Source organism: Pseudopodoces humilis, chromosome 7, assembly GCF_049639895.1.
Source record: "Pseudopodoces humilis isolate 2021_Gansu_Grassland_sample_001 chromosome 7, ASM4963989v1, whole genome shotgun sequence".
Lineage (NCBI taxonomy): Eukaryota > Metazoa > Chordata > Aves > Passeriformes > Paridae > Pseudopodoces > Pseudopodoces humilis.
This window is the reverse complement of record NC_142206.1, coordinates 40,457,505-40,474,512: the sequence shown is the minus strand read 5'-3', so window position 1 is coordinate 40,474,512 and position 17,008 is coordinate 40,457,505. Positions and strand designations below refer to the sequence as shown.

The 17,008-nt window shown below is 40.5% G+C and overlaps 1 protein-coding gene across 8 annotated transcripts in view; it reads right to left on the bottom strand.

Moving 5' to 3' along the window:
• Nucleotides 1–17,008, bottom strand: part of TTLL5 (tubulin tyrosine ligase like 5) — a 126,287-nt gene that overhangs the window by 36,768 nt on the left and 72,511 nt on the right. For 7 of the 8 annotated variants that reach the window (XM_014249818.2, XM_088058183.1, XM_014249819.2 and 4 more), the window contains one exon: nt 13,993–14,147. The exons of the other annotated variant lie outside the window; for it this stretch is intronic. In XM_014249818.2, coding sequence (XP_014105293.2) covers nt 13,993–14,147 — 155 coding nt within the window. The remainder of the gene's footprint in view (nt 1–13,992; nt 14,148–17,008) is intronic. 8 annotated transcript variants of the gene reach the window in all.

Genomic DNA, 17,008 nt, shown 5'->3' with positions numbered 1-17,008 from the left:
AAACACTAGTTTTGTTTGCAACACCTAGGAAAAAAGCTTTTAGATTATCTCCATTTGACCAGGCACCTGCATTTGTCATGTTTTCTCTTTCAGCATGGGCAGAAAAGTCTATGATGCAGTTGTACCAGCTCTGCTGGACATTCCAACTGCATGCTATGTCCATCTTTTCCCCTTGGGGTTTGAGAATAGGCATCTAGGAATGGTGCTGTTTCCTTAGAGATGCACGTTTGCTGGATTCACTAATGACAGATTTTGGGTAAGCCTTTCAATTGATAGGTCTTTTTGTACTGTATATTAGGGTTGAATATTTCTACCGACTCTGAAAACCAAAAGCCAAGAGTAGGTATCTTCAGAGGAAGTGCAATAGCTTTTATTTCCAGAATTTGCGGTTTAACATGAAAAAAGTTATGCAATCCTATATTCCATTCCAACCCAATCCCTTCTTCTAGAGCCAAAATGAAATTGTTTCCTACAAGTACAGAGAAAATTGCATAATTAGTCAGAAGCTCTCAAACTTAGGAACACAGATGGGAACCACAGAATCTCTACCCCAGGAATTCCACCAAGTGATTGCATGTAATTCTGAGCATGAACACATCAAAGATGCAGATGCAAATCCCTTAAAAGGGCAGATTAAAATACCCACACTACTCATGGAACAAGGTCCTTTCAAGACCTTCTTCCTATCACAGATAAGAAGCATCAAGCAAGGAAAATAACAGTGTCCATCAAGAAATCTCCATTATATGCTGCTTCTTTATACTTCATGTCTTTCATGATGTTTCAGCAGATTCCTAAATAGAGCAGACTCAAAGACCACAACTGGTACTTCTCAGAGAAAATTCATCTGCAGTACAGCCAGATAAGAGTCCAAACATGGCCTCCAGAAGGCTTAAGGTGAACACAGAAACATTTGCGAAGAGGTTAACCTTCACATTGTATACTCTGTTCAATGCTCTAGAGACCACTTGGAGTATAAGACAGTAAGCAAGCCCTCACACAAAGGTAAGTGTTAAATGACAGGAGTAGTCAGTACCTGATTTTGCTACCAAACAATATTCACATACAACACCATGAACACCAGAGTGAGATTTTGACAAACAATACACAAACAACTATGCCTTGTGTAGCAACAAGCATAACAATTCACAGTGCTACATGATACCAGAAGTTTAGGTAATCTCAGAGTGAAAGCAAACAGCAAAATACCCAGCACCACAGCTCTTTTCCCTTTCACAGAAATGCTTCTCAGTAATGTCTACACTCATATTCAGGATCTGCAATGCTTTAGAGAACATACAATGTTAACATTTTTTTTATATTAAGAAAATATCAAGAGAGAAAACCTCTGTACTACATGAACCACAGTCTGTCCTCTATACCTCAAAACAACCTAGAAACTGATGTATAAATTTTGTTCTCTTTACAGTGGAGGATGCTTTCATATTTAAATCATTGACGTTATTATCAGCAGCAGGAAAGCAGGATTTCAGAAACAAATGAAAACATTACTTGGACCTTTGAAAAAAGCAAAATCGGTTATGCAAACAATGTCCTGAACAGAAAAACAAAATATTTAAATGAATGAAGATGGATTGGATCCAAGTTTCTTTAAATATACCAGAATAATCCAACTATTAAAACTGGGTTTTCAGAATTATTTTACCAGTACCTATTATTTTACTTAATACTTTAAAATGTATTATATGTGCTTACTTACAGAAATTAAAATAATTAAAATATTTGTGAACTTTGATAAGAGAGAAGTTATTACTCCCATTGACTTTTTAGCAAAACTAATTCCACATTAAAACGCAGCTCCTCCTTGAGGTTTTGCAGCTTTGAAGAAAGATAAGCAAATTGTCAATAAGCAAAACCAGACTCTATGAAAGACAGCTGCTCCAAAATAATTTAACTGGCAGCCTTTGTTGAAATTGTTCCTAAGGGATAACTCTAAACTTCCTTGATTTTCTGGTAAGGAATTTTGAAACCAGAAGGCTAGGGGGAACACTGATAGTAGAAACCTAAATCTCACTCTCCTGGAGAATATCCTGGAGAAATTATATGTAGTTCCTTTTTGGAAAGGGATGTGTTCATCAAAGCACTGAATCTTAAGAACAGCAAAGTCTATGAAGAATCACTTTTGGGGCTGAGTCTTTGGGCTTGTGCTTAAATCTCTAACATATATGGTTCAATTTACTGATGTCTTCACAAAAGATGAGATAGCGTTCTCTTTGTCATGTTGACTGCCTGAATCAGAAAGCCTTTAATTGTTGTTATTATGATCCACCCAAAGATATTTACAGAGAAGCCAGAATCTTTAGTATTATGAGACTGTCAAAGAATCACACCCAAGTGTCTAGTAGAGCTGAGATCAGAAATTTATCGAACAGAACATTCTTTCTTACAAGTTATTTCAAGCTTTTTCTAACACCACAGCTTGAGACATTTTAGGAAACTGCAATGCAAAGTATAAGTCACTCTGCTACGAAGTACATTTTCCTTAATAAGTAACGAAAAATTCTCATTTGAAATTCAGAATTTGAATATGAAAAGTTTTTCTGAACTAAGTACCAGTATACCAAGAAACAAAATTCCTAAACTTACTCAATTTCAAATCTCTGCATCTTCACCTTTTAAAATGCTAAATGAAGGTAAGTTGACAACTCTTTACCCACCAGCATCTTTATACCAACATCAAAAAATAAACAGACGATCCACACTTGAGATTTCTTCCTCCTTTTAAAATAGTGTCGTGGTTTTAAAGCACTAGCTAAAAAAATCACTAGAAAACTTACTTATTTCTCACTGTGAGATATGGATTAGAAGAAAGGTAACAAGCTTAAAACTTAAAAGGAATAAAGTTTATTAACAAAGCAACAAGAATAAGAAACCAGAATAAAACCTCCAGAAACCCCTCTTCCCCACCATCCAACCATTCCCTTGTCTAACTGACAACATTTACTAAATACAAAAATTTTCTCAGCTGAATTTTGAGAAAACTCAAATTTTCAGCACTGAAAACATTCATGGCCCAACTTGGCTACACTCTTCACAGAGAAGATTCTATTTTTTTTTTCCCAGCAGCAAGCAAATAAAGAAATTTTTATGTATACAAAAGGTTTGGACCAAGAAAGTCACAGCCCTTTTGCTTTAAAGGATGAGTTTTGCCCAGGCAGCTGCCAATAGCATGTGCAGCACTGCCAGATCTTAGACTTTTCAGTTAAGTCCCATGTGCCAGAGAGCAGAAAGATAGAATGGAGAGTGAAAGACATGTGCTGAGCCAGATGCAAACTGAAATTCAAACGAAGAAGCCAAGCAACACAGAATCACAGAATATCCTGTGCTGGAAGGGCCCCTCAAGGATCACTGACATCCAACTCCTGGCTGTGCACAGAACACCCCAAGAGTAACACCATGTGCCCAAGAGTACTTTTCAACCACTCTGGCAGGCTCCCCACTTCCCTGGGGAGCTGCTCACATGCCCAACCATCCAGCAGAGCTCTCTCAGTTTTAAATTCCTTTTACTAAAGGTTTTTGTCTCAACGCCAGTTTTAAATAGATTCGAATCAGCCAGGCTGGCCTAGCATCTCCCCACCTGGTTTGCTGTGAACAGTTCTTGGGTAAAAAGTATTCATAAAAATGCCATGTATGCAATAGGAGAGTGTCTAGAAACTGGTATCTTTTAGCACTATCTAGGTTTTTTTTGCCCACATTCCTCTGCTTTAAAAAAAAAAACCCATACCTTTCAACTACTGTTACAGAATGAAATCCTAGAAATAACTGCTTGTAATAAAGGATTCTTGACATTTCCATCCTGATACTGCGCAGTCCAGCCTTAACATCACATTTAAATATTCCTGTAATTGGCACTGGTTCTGGACAATCCAGCAACAAGTTTTTTTTGAATGAGCTTTCTTTGCTCTGTACCAATCAAAGTTCTTGTACCCAGAGCATTTTGGTCAAACTACTCAATGGCTGACAGTATCCAGTGCTGGGTAGAGACTAAAAAAGTGCTAGTAACCAAAAATGTTACTCATTATTATAAGCCACACTAGTCCCTAAACAAAAAGTTGGTGCTCCACAGTGGAGTTCTGAGTGCTTTATCTAATTCAGACTATACAACACACCTACCCCTAGGACCGACTGAACAGGATCACCAAGCAAAGCTGTCACCACATACATAGGGGAACTGAAATAATCCTGACTTCTTTACATTTTTCCATTCCCCTTTTTCAAAAGACATTCTTGTTAAACACTGGATCCCTTCATGGTTCACAAAAAGCTGCTGCTTGATACCTGCAGCCCAGAGAAACCCTAGAGAATAACAGACTGACAAAGAGCCAATAGCATGCAATTTGCAAACTCTGGTGTCAGCTACTAAACTTTACCAGTCAGAAAGCTAGGGGAAACTAGGTGAAAGCAGAATCTTCACAGGAAAGGCCAACTAACACTTCCAGGGACAGGAAAGGGGTTTCTTCGTGCTTTTGCAGGGATTTCCCATTTATATCACAGTAAAAAACACCAGAAAGAAGATTGTTTGTCCTGAAGAAGCCAAGCTCAAGCATGACCTTGGTCTAGATGGAAAATATGAATGTGCATTGCTGGTGGAAAGCTCACAGTACAATGGAAGATAGCTCCAAAACAAAGCCTAGTAGGAAGGAAAACCCTTTGGCCCCTTTTGCTACCTCCTGCTCTGGCATTTGTACTTGGTCACTGAAACCCTTAAACTCAACTGAGCTTGATTCCAGGCCCTTTGGCTGCTGACTTCGAAGGGTTGTCCAGAGACTGCCCCACAGGAGGGCTGCCTTCTGGAAGTCTTTCTACATGGAACTCAGATCACACCCTACTCCTAGCATTGGACAGGCTTACTGAGATAGCAGTATAATCCTAATTTAATTTCTCTTCCTCAGCTGTACAACACCAATGCCTTCAACACAGCTGTTCAAGACCTTTGCTCTCACAAGCAACCAAACTTCCTTTCCTCACATACACTTCCATTTTCTTGAAGTGAAAAGGTACAGGGCAGACTTAGAAATCTCCAAAATATTCACAATTAGTTCAACTTCAGGACAGTCCTGGAGAGCATGAGGCAAATGAAGGAAAAGTCACTAACCTTATCTTGTCTTTCATAAGCCTGGCTTACAAAGGGGATCTCCATTTCTATAAAGCAGCACTCTGTATGTCTGATAGGGAGGATACAGAACATGCAGCCCCAAGATTTCATAGTGCCTCACTGTAACACACAGGAATAGCACAGTTCAAAGATGGGCCCATTCAATCCCTCTGTTCTTAGGCCAGATGGACCTGCCCTAAGATCAATGCCAGAAAGGACATTCTTCTGGGAAAACTTCCCAATGCCCTTCTCAGCTGCACAACTGTGAACTAATTCCAACAGCTATGGCATGGTAGCACAGCTTTCACTTGTATTTCACTACGTGCAAGACAGATCAATGGATAAAATTTGAGATCCTTGTGTGAGGAAGAGTCACAGATAGATAAAAATATTGTTAAAAGAATTAGGAAAGGGGAAAAACCAGACATTCGTGGGATTCCCTGACAGCTCTGTGCAGAAGGAAGGGCTGGGCTGGAAAAAACAGGGCCTCAGGTTCCTGCCAAGCTGTCTGAGGCCCGTCCTTTCCAAATAGCTCAAAGAAACAGCCAAGGCTCCCCTGTAACCCTTTCAGAACTCCTTAGGAGAGGAAGCCTACTGTAGCCAGAGCCACTCCTACAGAGCACCAGAATATAGGGTCCCCTCATTCCTACAAGAATGTATGGAGCAGAGTAGATGTCCCCCATGAGAACTACAGGAACATTAACCCTCTGAAAACCACCCTGGAAAATGACTATTGTAATGGTGAATGGGTGGTTTAAATAAATGTGGAGGAAAGGAAGACGTGCTGGTCACTTTGCAACACAAAATATCTAGAACTGATACAGTGTATTTCAAAGACCTCCAAGATCAGGGATAAGTGGGGGAACATTATGAGTCAGGCAGTGCAAGGCACTGGAAGATTTCAATTTGTTCCACATTGAATGAGGCGTTTAATAGAACAGAGAAGATCAAGCAACTTCCATCACAGCCAACAAAATCCACCAGTGCAGGAAAAGAAGAGGTGCCTAGCAAGGAACTGGGAAAGAAAAAAATATCCCTGAAAAAATGAACTACTTATACCTGTTGCTCACTTCAACATTTACTGTAATAATTAAAGGAAAACAACTATGCATAAATAAAAATCTCAGTGTTTAGCATGATCAGAAGCCAATAAGATATTGCTATATGTAAGTTGAGCTAGAAATTAAAGATACACTGGTGTTATTTACATGAAATTAATGTTTTATCCCTTCTTGATGAACTGTTTTCATTTCTTGTCATGTCTATAAAGATAGCCAGGCAATTATTAGAGGGCCAGGAAGATTTCCATTTAGAATTTGAAAAGAATGGAACTGTTTAGTTTAGGAGAGACAAACAAGAAGGGAGATGATAAAAAGATAGAGAATAAATAGTGCAGAAAATAAATCAAGCATTTCTGTTTGCCTTTGTGTGATCTTGTTACAGGTACAGAGATTTTTGGCAAAATTCGGGAACAAAGGAAACTTTTGCATAATGTGCACCACCTGTGGAACTCAAAGCTACAACTCAATGGGACTACATTTTTTGCAGAAGGTAAAACGCATGATTAATGACAATATCTACACTAGACTTCACAGAAAAAAGTATTGCAAGAAATAAATGCCAGCTGTTAGTAGTCTGAGGGCAAAATCTATCTCTCCCTCCAGAAGGGAATTTCCTCTGCTGCCCCCTCAGAAAGGGAATTTCCCTGCTGCCCATCAGAACATTTTGTGCACTGATGACAGTGGAAATAGTTGCTCTGAAGAAGAGGATGGAAGAATTGAGGAGTTTAACAGCCCAGTCCAGGATAGCAAATCCTGTGTTTACATTAAGGTAAGGTCAGAAAAGAGGAAACCCAAAATAATTATGCAATATTGGTCTGGGAGAAGATAGGTGACTCCTGTCACTCCTCTCCACCTGTCAACATGGGCTGCTTGCTCTCCATAGTATGCTGTAAGGAATAGAAGGAAAGATCCTCCTATCTCCTCTGGAAGTCATGCACTCAAAAAGAAGCCTGGTCCCCCTCAAATTTTGAGTTATTTGCAGAAAATGTAACTGTCCAAGGCTGGCAGACAAAGGTAATGCAGAAGCTGCGCCCCCTGTGCTCAGCCAGGGCCCACGCAGGGGAGGCAGCAGGCCGCAGCTCCAGCAATGCTTCCCTGAAGCAGCTGAGCAGAGGCCACACTTGCACAACTCCACTGGTGCCCTGCTCCGCCCTGCTGTGAGGCCCCAGCTTTCGCCTCCAGCTCACAGCCCCAGCACTGGCTCCTACGGTCTCTCCCTGCACACAGCACAAACCTCCTTTGCCTCTGGAAAGGGTCCTGTGATTAATCTCACTTATTACCTCGGAAAAGTAACAGTGTGGCGGCTGCCAGCCAAGTCCGACTCAACAGCGTCTGGGGAGCTGAGGCTGCAGGGCCAGGCCTCAGACTGTCTGGGCAAGTCACGAGCTTTCCGCCTTTCCTCTCCTGGAGGCTCCAGATAGACAGAGCCAAGGCCTAGCTGTGGGAAGCAGAGATCCTTGAGGACTGTGCCAATCCATGGTGCTGAGGCCCAGAGCGATTTCCAAGCAGGAGGGAGAGCAATTGGCCCTGACAACACAAGTTTCCTTAGTGTGACCAATATATATATTAAATATATATATATATGTGTGTGTGTGTGTATATATATACAAATATATATATTAAATATATATATATATGTGTGTGTGTGTGTGTGTATATATATATACACACACAAGGCAAGCCATTAATTTCTGAAGTAAGTCAGCCATCCCACTTCCACACTTAACAAGTTGTCACTGGTGACCCTGGGAGACATGTGTGGGAAAAAAAAAAAAAAACCAACAAAAAATAAGAGGGTGTTGAGGCAGGAGTTACATACACAAACATGCATGGATGCAGAGGGAGAAGAACATGCACAAACTGAAAACAGGGTGACCTGCAAAAATGTACAGCTACCCAGGTAGCAGTTCTATTTTCCACCTGCCCTCCTCAAACCTCCTCTTAGAAGGAATTAATGAACCCCAAATTCTGGGCTCTCAGAAATGCTGCCTCTCAAGGACCACATGTAGAATCAGCATGACAGAGCTGCTGAGGCGATGCAGACAGATGTCACAGAAAAATCACTGAACCCACCCTCAACTACTTCTCCACCTTGAATAAAAAATTTAATTAATTCAGGCATTAAAGTACAGAGAAAAGAGAAGAGAAAAAGCACTGTGGAGAACAAGGAGCAGATATGTGGCTCTGCTAGCACAGGGATAGACTCAGTGCTGTTGGGCTGTGGCTCTGGCACTTCTGTAGTGCCTAGCCAGGGAGGTGTTAAGGTCACTGCAGTTTGCTCAAGCTGAACTGAAGGCCTACTGTATAACCCTCAGTGCTTGCTGCTTTCTCCCTTCATTTCCCCCAGAGGCATCAGCATAGCTGAGCCTCCAAGGTACCTTACACCTAGATGCAAAGATGTGCAAACAAATAGGCTCTGAACACTTGGCAAATGCAGCACCAGAAAGCAGTCAGGCAGCCTCCACTTTGCAAGAAACTTCAGGGAGCTTTAAAAAGTGATTAGGAAGAGAATAAAGTTACCACCAACCCAGAACTACAAGGCAACACATACATAACATACAAAGAGGTTTATTCTTATAAAAACTTGGTGTTTGCTGCCAACGTCCCAGGGAATTTTCTTGTGCTTACTTCTTGCTGCAAGCCCATACATAGTTAACTGTCTCCCACAGCCCCAACTGCAACACCCATGTTGCTTCTGCCATGCTAAACCCACCCTAGTCCAGCTCAAGAGCCTTGCAAAAATGCAAGACTGTCCCATCAAGTGCTCACCCTCTATTCTTGTAAGAATCACCCTGCACATCTTCTGTCTATTTCAGTCTCCCTCTTCACATTGCTCTTCTGAGCCTGTCTAGTCAGGGTCCAAGCATGATTCTTTCTCACATTCCACAACTCCAAAATTTAAAATAAAAACTGAGGAAACAACAAAGCCACTTTCACCTTCCCTTCATGTCAAACACAGCCAACTGCCCCTTTGACACAAAGGATTGAGACCAGTGAACCATAGCTGGTGATTGCTGTCTGGGGTCCTTCTGGCAAAACTCAAAGATTCAATGAAACTACAGAAGCCAAATATTAGAAAAAACTCTCAAAAGAGACCTGGGATTCTTCCTCAGAAGTCCAAAGGATATATACTTGGCGTGATCAGAGCATCTGAAACCTAAAACACATAGTACATGTACCCCTTGCAGTAAAAGGAACTGGCATGAAGCAGCAGTAGGCACCACATAGGGAATAAGGATAAAAAGTATCCACTACCCAGCCAAGGCTAAGGAAGGCCAGCAATTAAAAGCAAGGTCCTGATTTGGGATACTTTCAGAGGATGCAGCACAGCAATCTTACTTTGTGAGCTGGGGTGTGCAAGAGAGGAGAGTGTACAATCATTTTGCTGTAGAATTTTTGGGATATAAATTAACCTATATTTTCTATTAGAGCAGGCGCAGGAAGCTTTTAAAGTAGTACCGGATTTCCTGCACCTACATTGTTCATTTGTACATGAGCAGTAAATATATGCAATGCAACCCAGAAGCATCTGAGATGATAAATGTCGAGACAGCATCTTCTGGTTTTCCACCCTATTTGATACTTCTAGGCAAGGAAAAATAAAAATGAAAATACCCAAACCAGAGATTGTTTGGGAACCTGGAAATACAGCAGGTACGTGCACACAGCTTGCAAGGCTCTAAGAGCTGTTGCTATTACTATCACTGAGAGTGATACCGGAGTAAATTAAACTTAAAAACCCCTTAGATCAGAAAATTGAAAAGGCATGTGTTTATATAAATTTAAACCAGATTAGACAAGTCTACCAACAAAACATTTCTTGATGAACCTGAGCACATTGGCAGAAATTATGAGCTAAGAAGTATTTCAGACACGTCAAGCAAGGAAAAGAGGAGATCCCTTTTCTCTGACTGCAGTAGCCATTCATAGGCTCTCTAATATAAATTTGACTGCCATTCTACCCACTGACTAATGACAAGGAAGCTTGCCTGCCTGCCCTAACCAAATTAGCTAAGTCTGTCAGAAAATCCAAGGAAAAAATATGCTGAGCAGTTTAGAAGTGCAAGGTCGGTCTTCAGGTTTGAGATAGACGTTACGAAAGAGTGAGAAGCTAATGAAACAGAGATCTGAGAAAACACTGACCATTTCACTGCTGAATTCTTGCCAATTTACTGTCCCTATGAATTCTACAAGATGAACATGAGCAAGGATAGCTACTGCTGAATCCAAGGTGCCCACTGAAAACACAGAAATCTGTACTAGCTAGAAAGAAATCTTCCTTGATAGTTTTGGTCCAGGTCTTAGAGATTTAGTGACCAATGGAGCCCATCCTTGGAGACAAAATCCACTGTCTTTTTCAAAGAGCAAGCGGCATAGCAGCTGCAAATTCCAGTGCCAGAAACCTCTACTAACCTCCATCTACCATCCTCACAACTAGGGATTATGCAGCTAGTTGCTAACAGGTACTGCAAAGCTAGTTTATGTTCTGAATCGGCAAGTTTCATTCTGTTAAACATCTGATTTTTTACCTTTATTATGAAACCAAGAATGCTTTCAGGAGAATGCTTTTTCAAGAGCAGCTCTAGTATGGTCTTGGCTTCAGTTGACTCATAGTTTCACTGAATAATGAGGAATTGCTTTTATGGCTGTGGGTCTTAGATTACATTACTAAAATTGTGATAAAAATTATATATGGTAGTCTTTAATAACTCTACTACAAGACATGTTAACTGCATTTAATGCCTTTACAGCACAATGTGAAGGAGTGACAATCCTGCCCAATGGACTGAGTGAGAGGCTGAGACGGAACTGAGATAGGGCACTGAGACAGGACTAGGATTAAAGGAGAGAACAGATCTGGCATAACTTAATTGATATACAAAGGCAGATCTCCAGCAAATGTGGCAGAGGTTGACAGTCATGTCACAGGAGTCAGAAGTAAGGCCACAAACTTGGAACATATCACCTCTTGTGCAGCCCTGCAGGCCTCTCTGTCTGAGGTGCAGCAACAATCTAGGCCATCATTTGAGTGGAAATAGTACCAATGCTTATAGGAAGTGGCAAAAAGAAATCTCAAAATGCACAGCAGCGCAGACTTATAAAATAACATTTTAACATATCTAGAACAGTCCTCTGTCTCTGTATTACAAACCCAAGACCTCCTTTGCCTTTTGGCAAGCAGACTACTAATTTGGCACCTTATCTCATGCAAAGAAAAGGAATCAACAAAATAAAGCATACCTTCTTTTGAGATACATTTAGGTAAGTCAGAACTGGGAGAGTGAGAATTAAAGGGGAAGATGATTTGTCAAAAAGAATAGCCTGAATCCTACAGATTTGCAAGCATCAAGCCAAAATTTTCTAACAATCTTCAGCAGCACTAAAACGGCTTAAATTTACCACACAGGCATACAAATAACAGTGAGGACTGCACTTCAGATACACATGTTGGAACTGGAGCTAAGTGCAAGCCAGATAAGAGATCCATTTACAAAACATTTCCATCCTTGCTGAATTCTGCAACTGATAGACTAGAATCTCAATGGAACAAAACAGGAAGCTTTTCTTCAGTCATCCAGCACTGAGCACAGGCTGACACCCATTAGATGACCCTCTATGAATTGCTTGCTCCAATGTAACAAATCAAGTAGCAAAAAAGGCATTTATAATACAAGATAGCCATCTCCATGTATCATGACCTTGATTTTCCTTTTGGAATTCTCTCATTAAACACAAGTTCACAGACCAAGTAATCCAGCACTGCCTCAAGAATTTTTTTGCATTTCCAGATTTACACAAAACTCTTAACTCCCAGTATTTTGGCCATTCAATAAAAGCAGACATGAATATAAAATAATTCAATAGGGAGTCTTAAGGAATCTTTCTGACTCTTGTTCTGAGGATAAAAACAGAACAACTGAAGTAATGAAAGACTAAATGACTCGTAAAAGGTTTGAAGTTGTAACTGGAAAATTCTGAAGTATTTTCAGATTACTGTACAAAATAAAACAAAAATTTTAACTGAAGACATTAAACTATACACACAATGCTAGATGAGGCACCGCCCTGGAAGTCATTCAGAGTGGAGTTCTGGGCATTAGTGGTGGGGTTTACAGCTCTGTCTGTGAGCCCATGCAAAGGTGCAAAGAGAGCTGAAAAGGGAATGGAAGCTCTAAGACAGCCTGCATGCTGCTGCTCTCCCAAGCCATGTAGGAGGGGAAGGCTATTTACACCTGTTGGATAGGTTCTTTATTTGGATTGGGTAATAGCTTGCCTGGATAGGGTCCAAGAACAGAATCACCACCACTTCTCTCAATAATTTTAAACCCCTGAGGCAAACATTGTGCTGGAACAGAAACCGGCCAGGAATTAATTTCTCACATTCCTCTTCTTTAGGCAGGATGAAAAGTAGTGACTGATGAAACAAGAACAATTTTACTTGAGCTTTCCAAATCCCATTACAATCTTTCTACTGAAGGACCCATTTGGGAAAGGATCATCACTCAGATCACGTGCCTTCTGCACTGTGTTTCTAACTCTCTCACTTCCCTGCATTTTCCAGTAGCATTCAGGCACCAGTAATAAAAATCAGTATTTTCATGCACACAGTGCTTTCCAGACCTAAACTCATGTCTTGGAGAAGGCTCTGCTTTATTATTCTGTTTTAAAAGACAAAAATGAACACTTAGGCAAAGGAATCAATATTATTTACTGGAGTGGCAAAGGAAGAAGTCAAATCTCCACCAGTCTTGGGCTTGTATTCCTGCCTGTGTACTGCAGCAAGTTTGCCTTGTTCCTAACTTCCAAGATTCAGACTCCTGCAAGTAAATCTTGCTGCTCTCTGAATCACAGGAAGAATGGCTTTACTGCAGAATCAGTCCTCTGCCCTGATTCCCAAGAGTGTATAAGCTGCAAATACAAATTCCAATACCCAAAATTAATACAGTATATAAAGTAGACATCTGGAAAATAAACTGTGATAAACACTGCTCTATCTTAGAACAATCTAAACTAAAGCATGAAGATGAGGACTTAGTGGAGATTTCTGCAGCATCAGGTCTAAGTTTGCATTCTGCACATATGTCTCAATGCCAGCAAACCTATACAGATGCAGGGATGGGAAATAATCAAGGAAAAACAGACATTTCCCTCTTATCCACCATGTTCATCTGCCCTTATTTCACCATGAACCTGACAGCTCTGGGAACACAGCTATTTTCATAGGGCTAGTTTCCAGACCTAAGAGGAACCATTACTAAGCCCTTAGAATCATAGAATTGTTTATGCTGGAAAAGATCCTCCTTTTAAGATCCTCAAGTCCAGCTGTTAACCTTAGCACTACCAAGTCATTAAAACATGTCCCTAAGTACCACATCTACACGTTTTAAAAACCCTCAGTGACTCGACCACCTCCCTCAGTAGCCGGTTTCAATACTTGAGAACCCTTTTGGTGAATAAATTTTTCCTAATATCTAATCTAAACTTCCCCTGACTGAACTTGAGGTCATTTCCTCTTGTCCTATCATTTGTTCTTTGGGAGAAGAGATCAACACACACCTTGCCACAACCTCCCTGCAGGGAGTTGTACAGAGCAATATTAAGCCTCCCGCTCCCCAAGACTCCTTTTCTCCAGGATAAACAACCACAGCTCCCTTAGCTGCTTCACATAAGACTTGTGCTCCAGACCCTTCACCAGCTGTGCTGCCCTTCTCTGGACACGTTCCTGCATCTGAGCAAGAAGCCAAACACAAATTACAAACGAGCTGAGTGCATTTCATTCTTCTTCAAGACGCTAGAGCTGTAATTTTAACTTACCTGACTGCTGAAGAGACAGATCTTTTGTCATCTCTATGAGTGTCTGACTGAACAGGCCACAGTGACCCTCTTTTGTTGAGTGGTGACCAATAGCTCTGTGGGACAGCTGCATTCCCTTTGCTTATAGCTCCACTTGCCAAGTCCAGGTTTGTTAACTGGAGGAAAAAAAAAGAAAAAAGAAAAAAAGAGAAACAAAACAAAAACAAATCCAAACAAACTATCAGAAACAATTAAAAGCCAAGAAAAGAAAAAAAGGTATCACTAAGTAAATAGGATAGAGTATGTACTAAGAGAAGTGAAACTGCTAGCAAATAGAAGTACACAAATGCAAAAACACTGTGCTAGTTGCATAAAGCAGTGAGAGATGACACCAACATCCACCATGCCTGAGATGAATTCAGGGGCTAGCATGAAAATTACAACCTTTCCATTCACAGAAAGACACAGGAGGAAAAGGACAAAGATGGGGCAAAAATCCCAAAGTGAAAAAGTTCCTGACATGTGAAAAATGAACTCCACATGCAATGATCAAAAGCTAGAAGCTTATATTACACTGAGCAGAGACCAGAGTACCTCTCCAGTCATCGTGAGTTGTGTCAGGAAGCCAACCATATGCACCTGTCCTGTCTCTACCCGCTCTATACATATAGGCACAACCCAAAAGCTTAAGTACCTTGGATACAAAATTCAAACCAAAACTCAACCAAACATGAAAAAAACTGCTCACACAACCACTTACAAAGTACTGTGTTCACACAAATGAATGCACAAAAAACATGTTAGGTGTACATTTGCAATCTTAAGGTCTAAAACCTGTGAGTTTTTAAGCATATAACATGTATTTCATTATTTCTTTCTATGAGCATTCCTCCTGCATTGCTTATACTCTTGAAAGATCAAACTATGCAAGCAGACACTACCTGTTGATGTACCGAAGAAATACATAATGCAACGGATCTACTACAGCAGTATAACAGTTTACATTTTGGAAAAAAAAAAGTAACAAAACAATAGAAAAGTTGAAAAGCAAACTTTGCAAAGGCCTCCCAGACAGACGCCGACATACAACTACCTTAAATTACATGATCACTTTTTCAGGAGCAGCAAAAACATCGGGGTCTGCATGATGCTTAGGATCATATGGTGAAACTGACTGACTTACTTGGCCCTCCTCACTTCTGTAGCAACTGGAAGGCACACAGACAATGAAACAGGACACAGACAGAAAGAAGAATCTAACAACTAGCCCTGCATCTGCTCCAGATCTCAAAGGTGATGCTTATTAAGGCACCTAAAGTTTGACTTAAGCATAGCTTAAAAATGCTCCTTTAACAGGATTTGTGTGCAATTACTCAAACAAGCACATACCATCTTCATTGGAATACACTACACTCATACTTAAAATGGGCTTGTTGAGGACTTCAGACAGTCCTCTCACTGAACTCTGGACTATAAGCATTGCCATTGACAACACAGCAGGCTGTCCCTCCTGTGTTTTAGTAGTACAAGGCACCTAAGCATTTTGTAAATTCAGAACTCCTACTTGAATTTCTCGACAGGATTAAATTCTAGCGGCTATACCTTAGGCTTCTGCCCACTTCTCCAAAAGCAGCCACTTTCCTCATCCCTTCTCAGCTCTATCCTTCCCCATTCTTGCTCCTCATTTGTGTGTCATTATTCTCAGTCAGTCTCTGCTTCTGTATTTCAGGCGTCATTCTCCTTGTTTTCTTCAGTACAGTTTCATTCTTACAGACTTCCAGCCCTAGCTTCCCCACCACTCCTGGACCCTGATCCACACTATTTCAGGTTTGGAACTTTCCACAGGAGTAGTTACTTGATCCCTCTTTCCACACTTCCATTCTTGGTTTCTCACATGTCCTGTATCCTAGTAGTTCTGGTTTCATTCCCCTCCCCAGCCCACTCCTTTTACCAGCCTCTTTTCTTCATCCAGTCCTTGAATGTGGGCTGCTCACTGGACCACACTTACCACACTACCACTCCATCCATGTCTGTTCTTCCATCTGAATGGTTCTTAGTGTCCTCTCCTAAATTATGTCTAGATATAAATATCACAGCCTCCCTATCCTAGCTGTTCTCCACACCCTGGCAGAACTCCTACTAACTCTGCAGTCAAGTCAGAGAGGTCCCCAACCCAACTTGCACCAAATTACTGAAAACACAGAAGAACAGAAGCTCAAGCCAAAGTACACTAGAGGTGCAAAAACAGAGAAATTCAGTTTAGCATCCTCAGTGTGGAGAGAACTTTCAGGAAGCTGAGAAGGTCTAGCTGAGCATACTACACCTGAAGCTTTTCAAACAGTTACTCTGCAATCAAGCTTCAACAAAATTCTGAATTCCAAATTGCTATTTCAAAGCATGGGAGATGAACAGATTTAAAGGAAAAGTTCTGTAGATATTAAAATGCACAATTTTTTATTTTTTTTTTAATCCAGCCTTGATTTTGGCTGGAATACTTCACCTTGCCTGAAGTATTCTGAAAACTGAATAAGCATAGAGAACATTAATTCAAATGAATAAAGTTTCAGAACACTATAATCAATTTAAGACAAGATCTTACAGTGGGACATTATCAAGCAAGCTTAGTAACAGCTAGTGTTATTCACCTTATATAGAAAACAATATTAGGTGTCATTTTGGTGCTTCTACCTCACCCTGAATGTTGCTGTGTTCTGTAGAATTTAATTAAAATTTAAAGCATGTCCATTGCAGTAACAGAAAGCTTCAAATTAGATTTAGTTCTGATTGTGCCAGGCACTATACAAATACCTAACAATGGCAGTTGCTGGTCACAAAGCATTTATTGTCCGAAAAGAAGGAAGAATGGTAAATGATGCAAACACAGAAGGCAACATGGTAAATAAAATAGGTTATATACAATTCTTAGCTTGTCAGCAACAGTGATCACAACTTTAGCTAACACATCCAATGTGTGAAATGAAGATGACTTCATCCAATTTTCTCTCCTCGTCATCTTGATGCCAAGAACCATTTAGTT